Below are 16,973 nucleotides of genomic sequence, written 5' to 3'. Positions count from 1 at the left end.
CCCCTTCCCTTCCCCTCTTCTTCCCTGGCGGATCCGCCGTCGCATCCACACGCGCACACTCGCCGCCCGTGCTGCTCCCGCTCCCTGCTTACTGCGCCAGACCGTGCCCCGCGCCTCCCCGCTGCTGCTGCGGCTGCAACAGCTACCCTGCAGCCGCGCCCGGCCCCTTCTCGCCTTGCTCCGCTCGCGACCCGCGCCGAGCCTCCCGCCACCCGTGCGCCCTTGACTGTCGCCCGCTCGTGCCCAAGGGCGCGTGCCCTCCTCCGTCCCTGGCCGCGGCCATGCGCACGCGCGCCCGCCTCCCCACACGCCTCTACTCGCGGCTCCACCGGCGTCCGCCACCGCTGCCCCTGGCCGCGCCCCTGCTCCCCAGCGCGCCCTGGCTTTGCCAGCCCACGCGCCCGCGGCCCCCCCTCTCGCTCGCGGCGCTGCCCTTCCCCAGCGCTCTCGCGCGCGCAGCCTTCCGCCGGTGCCGCGCCGGCGTCCCGTCCCCCCCCCCCCTCGCCGTGGCCCCGACTGGTTGTGTACAGTTCGGGCGCCCGCACCCGCATGTCCCAGCGCCCGTCGCCCGATCTGCTAGCGCCCGCGCCCATTGACCCGCTAAGGCCTTTGGCCCAATGACAAGGGGGCCCAACCCCAGAACGTTTTAAAAAAGAAAATAAAATAAAATGAATTAATAAAATTATTAATTAATTAATTAATGAATTAAGTTAATTAATACTGTTTAATTAATCTTATTAACTAGTTAGTTTAATTAAACAGTAATTAGATTAGCTAAACCCTAATTAACCTAAACAGAGTATGACAAATGGGACCCACACGTCAGTTTGACCAGTCAACACCTCTGTTGACTGCTGACGTCATGCTGATGTCATGATGACGTCAGCAAGTACTATTCTGGATAATGTTGATTAAATTAATTAAATAAATCCTAAAAATGATTTAAATCTTTTAAAATTAATATAAAATAAACCGTAGTTCGGATGGAAAAACTTTGTATATGAAAGTTGCTCAGAACGACGAGATGAACCCGGATACGCAGCCTGTTCATCCACCACACATCCCTAACATAGCAAACATACAACTTTCCCCCTCCGGCTTATCTTTCCGAAAATGCGATACACCGGGGATATTTTCCCGAATGTTTCCCCCCTTCACCGGTACCACCTCATACCACGTTATGTCACCCCTAGCACCGCGTATTGTCTTGTTATGCTTTCTGATACTTTGATTGCTCTATTATTTATTGTATTCCCCCTCCATTACCTATTTCCGATAGACCCCGAGACTGTCGGCGCCCCCAGTTCGACTACGGTGTCGACGACCCCTCTCTCTTGCCGGAGCAACCAGGCAAGCCCCCCCCCCTTGATCACCAGATGTCGCCTAATCTTCTCTATACTGCTTGCATTAGAGTAGTGTAGCATATTACTGCTTTCAGTTAATCCTATACTGCTGCATAGCCTGTCCTTGCTACTACTGTTGTTACCTTACCTGCTATCCTACTGCTTAGTATAGGATGCTAGTGTTCCATCAATGGCCCTACACTCTTGTCCGTCTGCCACGCTATACTACTGGGCCACGATCACTTCGGGAGGTGATCATGGGCATATACTATATACTTTACACTGTTACATTACCTATGGTACTGTTCGGAGTTGAGGGGCTGGAGGGGCAGGTGGCTCCATCCCAGTACAGGTGGGCCTGGGTTCCCAACGGCCCCCGACTGTTATTTTGTGGCGGAGCGACAGGGCAGGTTGAGACCACCTAGGAGAGAGGTGGGCCTGGCCCTGGTCGGCGTTCGCGGATACTTAACACGTTTAACGAGATCTTGGTATTTGATCTGAGTCTGGCCATTGGCCTATATGCACTAACCATCTACGCGGGGACAGTTATGGGCACTCGACGTCGTGGTATCAGCCGAAGCCTTCGTGACGTCAGCGACTGAGCGGCGCGCGTCGGATTGGAACGTAAGCCTGCTCTTGTATTAAGGGGGCTAGTTCTGCTTTCGGCCGCCCACGCAACGTGCAGGTGTGCAATGGGCGATGGGCCCAGACCCCTGCGCCATAGGATTTAGACCGGCGTGCTGACCTCTCTGTTGTGCCTAGGTAGGGCTGTGACGTGTTGATTTTCCGAGGCCGGGCATGACCCAGGAAAGTGTGTCCGGCCAAATGGGATCGAGCGTGTTGGGTTATGTGGTGCACCCCTGTAGGGAAGTTGATCTATTCGAATAGCCGTGTCCCTCAGTAAAAGGACAACCCGGAGTTGTACCTTGACCTTATGACAACTAGAACCGGATACTTAATAAAACACACCCTTCCAAGTGCCAGATACAACCGGTGATCGCTCTCTCACAGGGCGACGAGGGGAGGATCGCCGGGTAGGATTATGCTATACGATGCTCCTTGATGCTACTTGGTGAACTTACCATCTACTCTCTTCTACATGCTGCAAGATGGAGATGGCCATAAGCGTAGCCTTCGATAAGGACTAGCTATCCCCCTCTTATTCCGGCATTCTGAGTTCAGTCCACATATGATACCCTCATTCCATTTGATACCAATGCATACATATGTAGTGTAGTTCCTTGCTTGCGAGTACTTTGGATGAGTACTCATGGTTGCTTTGCTCCCCCTTTTTCCCCTTTCTATACCCGTTTGCTGCGACCAGACGATGGAGCCCAGGAGCCAGACACCACTGTCGATGATGACTACTACTACTCGGGAGGTGCCTACTACTACGTGCAGCCTACTGACGGCGACCAGGAGTAGTTTAGGAGGATCCCAGGCAGGAGGCATGCACCTCTTTCGATCTGTATCCCAGTTTGTGCTAGCTTTCTTAAGGAAAACTTGTTTAACTTATGTCTGTACTCAGATATTGTTGCTTCCGCTGACTCGTCTATGATCGAGCTCTTGTATTCGAGCCTTCGAGGCCCCTGGCTTGTAATATGATGCTTGTATGACTTATTTTATTTGTAGAGTTGTGTTGTGATATCTTCCCGTGAGTCCCTGATCTTGATCATACACGTTTGCGTGTATGATTAGTGTACGGTCAAATCGGGGGCGTCACACTCTCGTAGGAGCATGGCGAGCTCCCATGTTCCATTGTCGCGGATCGCCGTGAGTTTAGCATCCATGGCGCGCTTCCAGTATGGCTCGTCGAGCGCCTCATTGACGCTATTAGGTTCCTCTGCGGCAACAAGACAGAGCCCGATGTGCTCTTCTCTCGCCGCTGCGTCCAGCTCCGTGAGAACATGCTTGATATTGCGGTAGTGAGACAAAGTGTGGTCGAGGTCATGGCGCTCGCTATCGCCCTCCGGCGGTGTGGCTCAATCGTCCTTCACGGACATGGGCAAGTGATGTCTATTACGCAACTTTATTCTTGTAGACACGTGTTGGGCCTTCAAGCGCGGAGTTTTCTAGGACAGTAGCAATTTTCCCTCAAGTGAATGACCTAAGCTTTAACAATCCGTGGGAGGCGTAGGATGAAGATAGTCTCTCTCAAACAACCCTGCAACCAAATAACAAAGAGTCTCTTGTGTCCCCAACACACCAAATATAATGGTAATTTGTATAGGTGCACTAGTTCAGCGAAGAGATGGTAATAAAAGTGTAGTAATGATAGTAGATATTGATTTTTGTAATAGTAACAATAAAAAACAGCAAGGTAGCAAGTAACAAAAGTGAGCACAAACAGTATTGCAATGCTTGAAAATGAGGCCTAGGGTCATACTTTCGCTAGTGCAATCTCTCAACAATGCTAATATAACTGGATCACATAACCATCCCTCAATGTGCGATGAAGAATCACTCCAAAGTTCTTATCTAGCGGAGTACATAAGAAGAAATTGTTTGTAGCTATTCTTTTTGATCGATCTATCCAAGAGTTTGTACTAAAATAACACCAAGTTATTCTTTCGGATCGATCTATCAAGAGTTTGTACTAAAATAACACTAAGTTATTCTTTCCGATCAATCTATCAAGAGTTCGTACCAATATAACACCAATGAAAATTCAGATTCATAATACTCAATGCAACACAAAGAACCTCAAAGAGTGCCCCAAGATTTCTACCGGAGAAACAAAAGACGAGAATGTGCATCAACCCCTATGCATAGATTACCACAATGTCACCTCGGGAATCCATAAGTTGAGTGCCAAAACACATATCAAGTTAATCAATATGATACCCCATTTTCATCACGGGTATTCATAGCAAGACATACATGAAGTGCTCTCAAATCCATAAAAATATTCAATCCAATAAAACAAAATCTTCAAACGGAAAACTCAATTCACAACAAGATAGAGAGGGGAAAACACCATATGATCCAACTATATTAACAAAGCCTGCGATACATCAAGATCGTGACATCTCAGGAACACAAGAGAGAGAGAGAGAGAGAGAGATTAAACACATCGCTACTGGTACAAACCGTCAGCCCCGAGGGTGGACTACTCCCTCCTCATCATGGTGGCCGCTGGGATGATGAAGATGGGCATCGATGATGATTTCCCCCTCCGACGGGGTGCCAGAACGGGGTCTAGATTGGTTTTTCATGGCTACAAAGGCTTGCGACGACGGAACTTCTGATCTAGGGTTACTTCTGATGGTTTCTCTATTTATAGGATTTTTTGGCGTTGGTTTCACGCTAAGATGGGCCTCGAGGTGAGCACAACCCACTAGGGCAAGCTGGGCCTATTAGGTGCCCCCCGGTGTCTTGTTCCCTACTCCTTCACCTTCTGGTCCTTCCACAAAGCTTTGGGAGTCTTTTTTGTTCCAAAAAAATCGTCAAAAAGTTTCAGCTCATTTGAAGAACTTTCATTTCTGCACAAAAAACAACACCACAGTAGTTCTGTTGAAAACAGTGTCAGTCCGGGTTAGTTCTATGCAAATCATACCAAAACGATATAAAATTATTGTAAACATGGCATGAATACTTCATAAATTATAGATACGTTGGAGATGTATCAGCGAGGCACCCTCGGACACCACGAGAGGCGACCCTACCGCCACGGAGGACGATGCCCATCAATGGTTGGAGTAGCAAGAGCAGTCGGGGAGCCAGTGCGGGCCGGCGAGGACTACACGTCGTGGTCTTCATCACTCTAAGTGACCAAAAGGTGTTCGACCGGGAGTGCGGCATCTCTGTTGGTCGCGGTTGTCTAGTCCCACCTTCTATGCTCCTCAAATGTGATGTCGCCGATTATGATCACCCACTTGCCCGATGGAACATTGGCCATGTAGGCCTTGGCGTCTTCCTCATACCTGATGAAGATCGCCGGTGTGGAGCGATCAACTAGTTTGTCGATGCTAGGGCCGAGGTGCTTCACGTGTGCCACGCACCCAAATGTGCAAAGGTGATGCACCGCCAGCCTCCGCTTGTGCCACGCCTCGTACGGCGTCAGTCCGTCGAGGCTGTATGTGGGCGCACAATTGAGGAGGTAGATTGCATTCTTCATTGCCTCTCCCTAGAACGTCGCCGGTACCGCCATGGCCTTCATCAAACAGCGGGCCATCTCGACCACTATCTGGTTCCGCTGCTCGACCACGCCGTTCTGCTGGGGTGTGTACGGCGTTGTGGTACGGTGTTTGATGGCGCTGTCATCACAGTACTTGCGGAAGGAGAAAGAGTTGAACTTGCCTCCTCGATCTGAATGGAACGCAAGGAGGTTGCACCTCAACTCGGCCTCTGTCTGGGCCTTGATTTTCTTGAAGCGATCAAATGCCTCGTCTTTGGATTGGATCACCTCAAGCCACATGAACCGTGAGTAATCATCAATGATCAACAGGAAATAACGGTTACCTCCCACTGTTACCGGCCTGATTGGATGACATAGGTTGTTGTGGACAAGCTCCAGAGCGCGCTCTGTGCAGTATGACATGGCCTTGGGAAATGGCAGTCGACGCTGCTTGCCCAGCATGCACCCGTCGCAGACTTAGTCGATGCGATCGATGATGGGGACGCCGTCGGCCATGCCAAGGCGACCCAAATCCTGTGGAGCACGTAAGTTTAGGTGGCTGTAGTGACCATGCCACAACCATGCCTCGTCCTCTCCGCGTGTTAGCAGGCAGATAGGGCGCCCTGCAGTTAGCTGCAGCACATACAACCGTCCACCGTTCCTCTAAATGCGAGCGAGGAGGCGGCCCTCCTGATCGCGGAGCCGCAGCAGCCCGCCTTGGATGTTGGTTTCACACCCGAGCTCGTCCATTCGCCCTATGCTGATGATGTTGTTGCGCGGACAAGGTATGAAATACACCTCCGACAGGGTCAGGTGCTCATTGTTCCAGCACTCCAAGAGGATGGTGCCTCTCCCCTCGATTTGCACGTCGTTGCCATCGCCGAGCCTCACGGAGCCGCGCACACCGACATCGAGCTGGGAGAAGATCTCCCGGCAACCGGCCATGTGGTTGCTCGCCTAGGTGTCCAGGTACCAGGACATGTCGAAGAGACCGTCGGTAGGTGCGACACGCGCCTGGGAACGCTCCTCATTGGGGAGAACGTGCTCAACCGGGTGCTCCGTGGTCGTCATGAGCGCGCTCACTGTGGCCAGCAGGAGAGACGTCTCATTGTACTCACCTTCACCACGCGCCAGGTTTGCATGCTCCTTGCGCTGACGTCGTGGCTTGGTGAAGTGCTTGGAGAAGTGGCCAGGTTTGTTACAGTTGTAGCACTTGACCTCTGACATGTCCCGCTCTTCGTTTCGCACGTCGCCGTGCCCGATGTTTCCACTACCGCCTGGCCTCCGCCACGATGGTGTTGTGGCTTGCCGCGGTGACGATTTGAGCCGCCGCCCGGTCCGCCATACCCATCTGGTCCGCCGGAAACGCCCTGACCCCCGCCCTAGCCAGTGCTCTGGCCTTGGGCGCGCTGGTTCTTGCACGCGTTCCACTGCGCCTCCGTCAGCAGCAGCTGGCTCCCGCCGCCTCCACATTGGTTGTTGGCAAGGTAGCGCTCCTTCGCGAGCGTAGGCGGCCAACTAGCTCATCGACCGAGAGTGTGTTGGGATCGAGCATCGTCTCGATGGCGAGGGCGATCTGCATGTATCGAGATGGAACAACGCGAAGAAACTTCTGGACCACTCTCACCTCGTCCATGGTGTCTCGGAGCGAGCGCAGGTTGTTGACGAGCGGGGTGATGCGCATGCCGAATGCGTCGAGCGTCTCGCCGTCGCGGAACGCGGTCGCCTGGAACTCCGAACGCAGAAGTTGCACCGTGGCCTCGCGCACGCGCGCCACGCCCATGTGCATGGTCTTAATCGTGTCCCAAGCCTCTTTCGTCGTCTTCTTCACCAATCACGCCCACCATCTACGACGGTATGAATCGTAGGATGGCCGCCAGTGCCGCGTTGTCGTTGGGGACGCTCGACGGGTTTCCCTCCATCGTGTCCCACATCAAATTGGCCTCCGACCACTCGAAGTAGTTCGTCGGGGTGAGTATTGGCCACACTATGGTGCCGCTCAGGACGAGGCGCTCCTGCATAGTGTGTTCGTGCACGACGATCTCCTTGCCGCCCCTGCGGCTGCAGCTCCGACCTCGTGTTGAATTCACCGATCGCGCGCCGCTGTGGCAAGAGTCGTCAGCCTCCTAGCGGCCGCACGAGCTGCCACCGCTGCGTCAACGGTTGTCGGGGTGCCCTTTGGGGAGGTCGAGCCGGCCATGGTCGTCAGGGAACGACGCAGCTCTCATACCACTTGTTAGAACCGAAGACACCTGCAAGCTCAACAATTGCCAGAAGGAAGCAAAGACTAAGGTGTTTTGTGCTGCGTACTGCGTTGCGGCTTTTCTCTATCTCATTCCTCTTATTTGTACTGAACTTATAGAGGGAAAGATCAACCACGCACGCGAGCTCACCGGTGGTGCCATCCCACGACACTCGCCATGCGGGTGATGCGTGCGTGCCGTGAGCTGCTCTGCATGCTATCCCAAGCTACTAACTACTAACTGAAAAACTACCGGGCCACATCCAGCGTACATGCACACATTGACATGGCCGTTTATTTTGCTAACTGGAAAGAAAACTAGTGGTGCCGTCATCTCTAATAATCCTCGGTGGAGGAGCAAACTCTTGCCTTCGTGTAAACCTTCCCTGGCCGGCAGAAGTACCCCTGTTCTGGCGCACAGTGCAAGTCGTCAGAGCAGACACATAGTCCTTCAATGGCGCAACGCTTCTTAATGATGTTGGGGGTCCCGTTGACGCCGAGCACTTGGTCGGTCCACTCGCTGGAGAAGAGCCCGTCGGGGTCGTACATATTCTTTACCTTAAGGAACTTATGGGCTTTCGGGTACCTTGCGATGACACCGTCGAAGGCGAAGTTGCGGTTCTTACCCCAGTGCGGCAGGCCGCCGTACTTACCCAACGCCATCTGCTCAATCTCGTCCAGCACGTCGGCGTGGGCGCGCGGCATGCCGTCGGTGTGGCTGCGGTAGAAGATGATGTCGACGTCAACAGAGTCCTCGGGCTTGCCGACGTACGCGGAGGACGCCTTGACGTAGCGGAGGACAACACCCGCACGAAGGAGGGCACAAAACGCGGCCGGTTTGAGGTCCCGGAGCCGTTGCATGTCGGCGACGAATGCCGACACCTTAGAGAGTGGGACGCTGAAGCCGGAGTTGTACAGGAAGGTACCTCGGATGCGCGGGTCCCAGGCGCAGGAGGAGAGGAGGCCATCCTCTGGGCCATCGATGCATGAGCCGGACGCCTGGATGCGATGCTGGTACCCCACAATCGGGTACCCCGTGAAGGAGACGCCGTCGTTCGTGAAGCCCAAGGCCGGCAGCTGTCTCGTGGCCGCCTCCTGCTCCGCCGCGCACCGGGCGATGTCAGTGCCGTTCTCCTGCAACCGCTCCTCTGCGGCTCTTACGCGGACAAGCAGGGCTGTGGGGTTGGAACGAAAAAGGGCCAGATCGCTGAGCCCATTCCCGGGTGTCGCGACGTCGACGCGGTCGTCTTGGCGGTAGATGATGCTGCCGTGCTGCGGCAGCCATATCATGTCGGCGAACTCGTGAAGACGGCCCCACTCGGCCACCCGTGCCGTGAAGTCCGAGTCGTTGCGCCTCACAAACGTCACTGACCGCTTGAACAGCGGCTGCAGGGCCAGAGTCACCTGGGAGACAACGCCGAGGACCCCAAGGGAGACCTTGGCGGCGTCCAGGTCCGGGTGATCGGCGCCGAGCTCCCTCACCATGGCGAACCCGTGACACGCCGGCGCCGGCGTCACGATCCTCAGACCGACCACGTACTCGTGCACGGCGCCTCCCTTGCCCCACAGCCCGCTCCCATGCGCGCCCGTCGCGAGGAGCCCGCCGATGGTTAGGCCGTACCAGTACGGCGAGTGCGGCAGTGACAGCCCCGGTGCGGCAGCGGCCTGGATCAGGTCCCGGAGTACCATGCCGCTCTCCACCGTGATGAGCTGCCTCTCGGTGTCGATGCGAACCGTCCGGTTCAGCCGTGCGGTGCTTATGATGGTGCCCTGGCTGCCGCCGGGGCACGCCAGCTTGGGGCCGCTGTGTGAGTGCTTGGTGGCCACCTTCATCTTGCGTTTGGCCGACGCCGCGGCCGCCACGGCCGCGACCAGCTCCTGCTCGGTGCTCGGGTAGACGGCGTTGGCCGCGTGGCAGATGGTGCGGTCCGTGAAGGAGCCGTACGTGTTGGTGACCGTGCAGTTGGACGTGCCATGCGTGCAGGTCACCGGATCCGGTGGAGGGCTGCAGCCGGCGAGCTGGAGCAGGATCCCTACGAGGAGAACAGCAGCCAAGTTCCCCGTTGCTCGTGATTGTGCTTGCTCTCCTTGCGACATCGCTGACTTCTCGAATGAATGAATGAAGGCCTGCATTACAGCTTGCTTGTATCCACTACAGATATATACATGTATATATACAGGATCTCTACAAATATATACAGGTATATATAAGGTTAGACACATCGGGGTGCACAAAAATAAAAAATTACAACCAGTTGCACACAAAACAAACTTAAATCCTGCATCGCACCAGACATAGAGATCCGTGCTCCTCATGTGCAACTTCCTTGATCGAGGATAGTATCTTTTTGTGTGTGTGGGTATCTATTGTTATACCCAGCTGCATGTGATTTCCCAATCACGCATTTTATGGTGAAATTAAATGAACTGTGTAAACGTTGCCGCTCCTCCTTCATGCTCAGACATAATATTTTCATCCTGAAACTGAAACCCTTGATTGTAGATACGTTCCGGACGCTCATCCTCTACGATCATATTGTGTATGATCACACAAGCAGTCATCACCTCTCAACTTCCTAGTGCTTCAAGTTCTAATAGTATACCGAACGATGCCCCATCGAGATTGCAGGTTGTTGCCTTCGGCAAGCCTTGCAAACACCAGCGAGTCTTGAAGCACGTTGATATCATTGTGCGATCCGGCCATGCCGAAGAAAAGGTGCCAGATCCAGAGATCTTGTGAGGCCACGGCCTCAACTATGATAATGCAAGCACTGACATGACCCTTATACTCCCTCCGGTCCTTTTTAGTTCGCATATAAGATTTGACTAAAGTCAAGCCTCATAAAGTTTGACCAACTTTATAAAAAAATGTACCAACATTCACAATCTAAAATCAATATCAATAGATGTGTCATGACTTAAAGTTTCATATTGTATAACTTTAGCTTGGCAGATGTTGATATTTTTTCATATAAATACGGTCAAACTTTGTGAAGTTTGACTTCAAAGAATTCTAATATGCAGAGTAAAAAGGACCGGAGGGAGTACTACCTTTGCCAAGCAGAAGGGTAGTTTTTTCACTCCCAGTGCATGCAGTCTATACTACCAAGCATCTCTGGGAAGCCCCTGCTAGAATTCATCACCAACAACCGGGTTGTATCTTGACCAGTCGGCTCTCTCAGGTACTCGGGGCCAAACAGAGGAATCACAGCCTTGCAGAACCTGTACATAGACTCTAGGCATGTAGACTCGCTCATACGGACGTACTCATCAATGAGATCACCGGGCACTCCGCATGCAAGCATCCGGATGGCTGCAGTGCATTTTTCGGATAAGATGAGAAGCCAATCTTTCCAAGGGCATCCTCTTTACACTCGAAATAGTTATCGTATCCGACCACCTCCCTCTCTAATATGGTCGAAAAGATGCTTAGCCATACCAAAAAGCCGCCAGAATTTCTGATGTTTGAACAGCGGGTTGGTTGTGTCAAAGTAGTAATTCCAAAGAAGGAAATGGCGCTCTCTCAATTGCGATTCAACATCGGAATGTGCCCTGGGATCGAGCCCCGGAACAACAGCTGCCGCCTATTAAGGTGGTCATGGACCAACACGACAACCAACATCTCCTCATCATCGGACGAGGAATCGTCGGAGTCACACAGAAAATTGTGGAAAAAAACTCATCGGCGGTGTGACGCCCCCGATTTGAGCGTACACTAATCATACACGCAAATGTGTACGATCAAGATCAGGGACTCACAGGAAGATATGACAACACAACTCTACAAATAAAATAAGTCATACAAGCATCATATTACAAGCCAGGGGCCTCGAGGGCTCGAATACAAGAGCTCGATCATAGACGAGTGAGCGGAAGCAACAATATCTGAGTAAGACATAAGTTAAACAAGATTGCCTTAAGAAGGCTAGCACAAACTGGGATACAGATCGAAAGAGGCTCAGGCCTCCTGCCTGGGATCCTCCTAAACTACTCCTGGTCACCGTCAGCGGGCTGCACGTAGTAGTAGGCACCTCCGGTGTAGTAGGAGTCGTCGTTAACGGTGGCGTCTGGATCCTGGGCTCCAGCATCTGGTTGCGACAACCAGCTAGAAGGGATAGGGGGAAAAGAAGGAGAAAGCAACCGTGAGTACTCATCCAAAGTACTCGCAAGCAAGGAACTACACTACATATGCATGGGTATATGTGTAAAGGGCCATATCGGTGGACTAAACTGCAGAATGCCAGAATAAGAGGGGGATAACTAATCCTGTCGAAGACTACGCTTCTGGCAGCCTCCGTCTTGCAGCATGTAGAAGAGAGTAGACTGAAGTCCTCCAAGTAGCATCGCATAGCATAATCCTACCCGGCGATCCTCTCCTCGTCGCCCTGTTAGAGAGCGATCACTAGGTTGTATCTGGCACTTGAAAGGGTGTGTTTTATTAAGTAACCGATTCTAGTTGTCATAAGGTCAAGGTACAACTCCAAGTCGTCCTGTTACCGAAGATCACGGCTATTCGAATAGATTAACTTGAAGGAAATATGCCCTAGAGGCAATAATAAAGTTATTATTTATTTCCTTATATCATGATAAATGTTTATTATTCATGCTAGAATTGTATTAACCGGAAACATAATACATGTGTGAATACATAGACAAAACAGAGTGTCACTAGTATGCCTCTACTTGACTAGCTCATTGATCAAAGATGGTTATGTTTCCTAACCATAGACATGAGTTGTCATTTGATTAACGGGATCACATCATTAGGAGAATGATGTGATTGACTTGACCCATTCCGTAGCATAGCACTTGATCGTTTAGTTTGTTGCTATTGCTTTCTTCATGACTTATACATATTCCTATGACTATGAGATTATGCAACTCCCGTTTACCGGAGGAACACTTCGTGTGCCACCAAACGTCACAACGTAACTGGGTGATTATAAAGGTGCTCTACAGGTGTCTCCGAAGGTACTTGTTGGGTTGGCGTATTTCGAGATTAGGATTTGTCACTCCGATTGTCGGAGAGGTATCTCTGGGCCCTCTCGGTAATGCACATCACTTAAGCCTTGCAAGCATTGCAACTAATGAGTTAGTTGCAGGATGATGTATTACGGAACGAGTAAAGAGATTTGCCGGTAACGAGATTGAACTAGGTATTGAGATACCGACGATCGAATCTCGGGCAAGTAACATACCGATGACAAAGGGAACAACGCATGTTGTTATGCGGTCTGACCTATAAAGATCTTCGTAGAATATGTGGGAGCCAATATGAGCATCCAGGTTCCGCTATTGGTTATTGACCGGAGACGTGTCTCGGTCATGTCTACATTGTTCTCGAACCCGTAGGGTCCGCACGCTTAAGGTTTCGATGACATTTATATTATGAGTTTATGAGTTTTGATGTACCGAAGGAGTTGGAGTCCCGGATGAGATCGGGGACATGACGAGGAGTCTCGAAATGGTCGAGACGTAAAGATCGATATATTGGACGACTATATTCGGACATCGGAAAGGTTCCGAGTGATTCGGGTATTTTTCGGAGTACCGGAGAGTTACGGGATACGTATTGGGCCTTATTGGGCCATACGGGAAAGAAGGAAAAGGGCCTCAAGGGTGGCCGCACCCCTCCCCTTGGTCTGGTCCGAATTGGACTAGGGAAGGGGGCGCCCCCTTCCTTCCTTCTCCTTTTCCCTTCCTCTTTTTGTATTCCATATGGGAGGTGGAATCCTACTAGGACCAGGGAGTCCTAGTAGGACTCCACACTTGGCGCGCCCCCTCCTAGGGCCGGCCTCCTCCTCCCTTGCTCCTTTATATACAGGTGCAGGGGGGCACCCCAAAAACACAACAATTGATCCTTGATATCTATTAGCCGTGTGCGGTGCCCTCCTCCACCATAATCCTCGATAATATTGTAGCGGTGCTTAGGCGAAGACCTGCGACGGTGGAACATTAAGATCGTCACCACGCCGTCGTGCTGACGGAACTCTTCCCCGACATTCTGCTGGATCGGAGTCTGGGGATCGTCATCGAGCTGAACGTGTGCTAGAACTCGGAGGTGCCGTAGTTTCGGTGCTTGATCGGTCGGGCCGTGAAGACGTACGACTACATCAACCGCGTTGTGCTAACGCTTCCGCTTCCGGTCTACGAGGGTACGTAGACAACACTCTCCCCTCTCGTTGCTATGCATCACCATGATCTTGCATGTGCGTAGGATTTTTTTTGAAATTACTACGTTACCCAACAGTGGCATCTGAGCCTAGGTTTTATGCGTAGATGTCATATGCACGAGTAGAACACAAGTGAGTTGTGGGCGATATAAGTCATACTGCTTACCAACATGTCACACTTTGGTTCGGCGGTATTGTTGGATGAAGCGGCCCGGACCGACATTACGCGTACGCTTACGCGAGACTGGTTCTAGCGACGTGCTTTGCACACAGGTGGCTGGTGGGTGTCAGTTTATCCAACTTTAGTTGAACCGAGTGGGGCTACGCCCGGTCCTTGCAAAGGTTAAAACAACACCAACTTGACAAACTATCGTTGTGGTTTTGATGCGTAGGTAAGAACGGTTCTTGCTCAGCCCGTAGCAGCCACGTAAAACTTGCAACTACAAAGTAGAGGACGTCTATCTTGTTTTTGCAGGGCATGTTGTGATGTGATATGGTCAAGACGTGATGAGATATAAGTTGTTGTATGAGATGATCATGTTTTGTTGAAGTTATTGGCAACTGGCAAAAGCCTTATGGTTATCTCTCTATTGCATAAGATGCAAGCGCCAAATAATTGCTTTACTTTATCGCTATGCGATAGCAATAGTTGCAAGAGCAATTGTTGGCGAGACGACCATGTGATGACACATTGATATAGATCAAGATGATGGAGATCATGGTGTCATGCCGGTGACGATGGAGATCATGACGATGCTTTGGAGATGGAGATCAAAGGCACAAGATGATGATGGCCATATCATGTCACATATATTGATTGCATGTGATGTTTATCTTTTATACATCTTATTTTGCTTAGTTCGACGGTAGCTTTATAAGATGATCTCTCACTAATTATCAAGGTACAAGTGTTCTCCCTGAGTATGCACCGTTGCGAAAGTTCTTCGTGCTGAGACACCACGTGATGATCGGGTGTGATAGGCTCTACGTTCAAATACAACGGGTGCAAAATAGTTGCACACACGGAATACTCAGGTTAAACTTGACGAGCCTAGCATATAACAGATATGGCCTCGGAACACGGAGACCGAAAGGTCGAGCGTGAATCATATAGTAGATATGATCAACATAGTGATGTTCACCATTGAAACTACTCCATCTCACGTGATGATCGGACATGGTTTAGTTGATTTGGATCACGTGATCACTTAGAGGATTAGAGGGATGTCCATCTAAGTGGTAGTTCTTAAGTAATATGATTAATTGAACTTTAATTTATCATGAACTTAGTCCTCATAGTATTAGCATATCTATGTTGTAGACCAATAGCTCGCGGTGTTACTCCCCATTTAATTTTTATATGTTCCTAGAGAAAACTAAGTTGAAAGATGTTAGTAGCAATGATGCGGATTGGATCCGTGATCTGAGGTTTATCCTCATTGCTGAATAGAAGAATTATGTCTTTGATGCACCGCTAGGTGACAAACCTATTGCAGGAGCAGATGCAGATGTTATGAACATTTGGCTAGCTCAATATGATGACTACTTGATAGTTTAGTGCACCATACTTAAACGGCTTAGAATCGGGACTTCAAAGACGTTTTGAACGTCATGGACCATATGAGATGTTCCAGGAGTTGAAGTTAATATTTCAAGCAAATACCCGAGTTGAGAGATATGAAGTCTCCAACAAGTTCTATAGCTAAAAGATGGAGGAGAATAGCTCAAACAGTGAGCATGTGCTCAGATTGTCTGGGTACTACAATCGCTTGAATCAAGTGGGAGTTAATATTCCAGATAAAATAGTGATTGACAGAATTCTCTAGTCACCATCACCAAGTTAGTAGAACTTCGTGATGAACTATGATATGCAAGGGATAACAGAAACAATTCCCAAGCTCTTCGTAATGCTGAAATCGATGAAGGTAGAAATCAAGAAAAATATCAAGTGTTGATGGTAGAGAAGACCACTAGTTTAGGGCAAAGGGAAGAAGGGAAACTTCAAGAAGAACGGCAAGCAAGTTGCTGCTCAAGTGAAGAAGCCCAAGTCTGGTCCTAAGCCTGAGACTAAGTGCTTCTACTGCAAAGGGACTGGTCACTGGAAGCGGAACTACCCCAAGTATTTGGCGGATAAGAAGGATGGAAAAGTGAACAAAGGTATATTTGATAAACAGATTATTGATGTGTATTTTACTAGTGTTCGTAGCAACCCCTCGGTATTTGATACTGGTTCAGTTGCTAAGAGTAGTAACTCGAAACGGGAATTGCAGAATGAACATAGACTAGTTAAGGGTGAAGTGACGATGTGTGTTGGAAGTGGTTCCAAGATTGATATGATCATCATCGCACACTCCCTATACTTTTGGGATTAGTGTTGAACCTAAATAAGTGTTATTTGGTGTTTGCGTTGAGCATAAATATGATTTGATCATGTTTATTGCAATACGGTTATTCATTTAAGTAAGAGAATAGATTGTTGTTCTGTTTACATGAATAAAACCTTATATGGTTACACACCCAATGAAAATGGTTTGTTGGATCTCGATCATAGTGATACACATATTCATAATATTGAAACCAAAAGATGCAAAGTTAATAATGATAGTGCAACTTATTTGTGGCACTGCCGTTTAGGTCATATTGGTGTAAAGCGCATGAAGAAAATCCATGCTGAATGGCTTTTGGAATCACTTGATTATGAATCAGTTGATGCTTGCGAACCATGCCTCATGGGCAAGATGACTAAGACTCCGTTCTCCGAAACAATGGAGCGAGCAACAGATTTGTTGGAAATCATACATATTGATGTATGTGGTCCAATGAATATTAAGACTCGCGGCAGGTATCATTATTTTCTGATCTTCACAGATGATTTGAGCAGATATGAGTATATCTACTTGATGAAACACAAGTCTGAAACATTTGAAAAGTTCAAAGAATTTCAGAGTGAAGTGGAGAATCATCGTAACAAAAAATAGAAGTTTCTACGATATGATCGCAGAAGTAAAATATTTGAGTTACGAGTTTGGCCTTTAGTTAAAAACAATGTGAAATAGTTTCACTACTCACGCCACCTGGAACACCACAATGTAATGGTG

At 49.9% G+C, this 16,973-nt stretch overlaps 1 protein-coding gene and 1 pseudogene across 1 annotated transcript; both read right to left on the bottom strand.

Moving 5' to 3' along the window:
- Positions 1 to 6,901: 6,901 nt before the first annotated feature.
- LOC147991642 (uncharacterized) lies at positions 6,902 to 7,249 on the bottom strand. The gene has a single exon (XM_087538753.1). The coding sequence runs from the start codon at positions 7,247 to 7,249 to the stop codon at positions 6,902 to 6,904; it is 348 nt and encodes a 115-aa protein (XP_087394879.1).
- A 533-nt stretch (positions 7,250 to 7,782) lies between these two features.
- LOC125554781 (L-gulonolactone oxidase 2 pseudogene) lies at positions 7,783 to 9,799 on the bottom strand (annotated as a pseudogene).
- Between the last annotated feature and the right edge of the window lie 7,174 nt (positions 9,800 to 16,973).

This window comes from Triticum urartu, chromosome 1A (assembly GCF_056163025.1).
Source record: "Triticum urartu cultivar PI428250 chromosome 1A, HENAU_Tu73, whole genome shotgun sequence".
NCBI classification, from domain to species: domain Eukaryota; kingdom Viridiplantae; phylum Streptophyta; class Magnoliopsida; order Poales; family Poaceae; genus Triticum; species Triticum urartu.
Note: the sequence above shows the minus strand (reverse complement) of the source record. Positions and strands in the feature narration are given on the sequence as shown.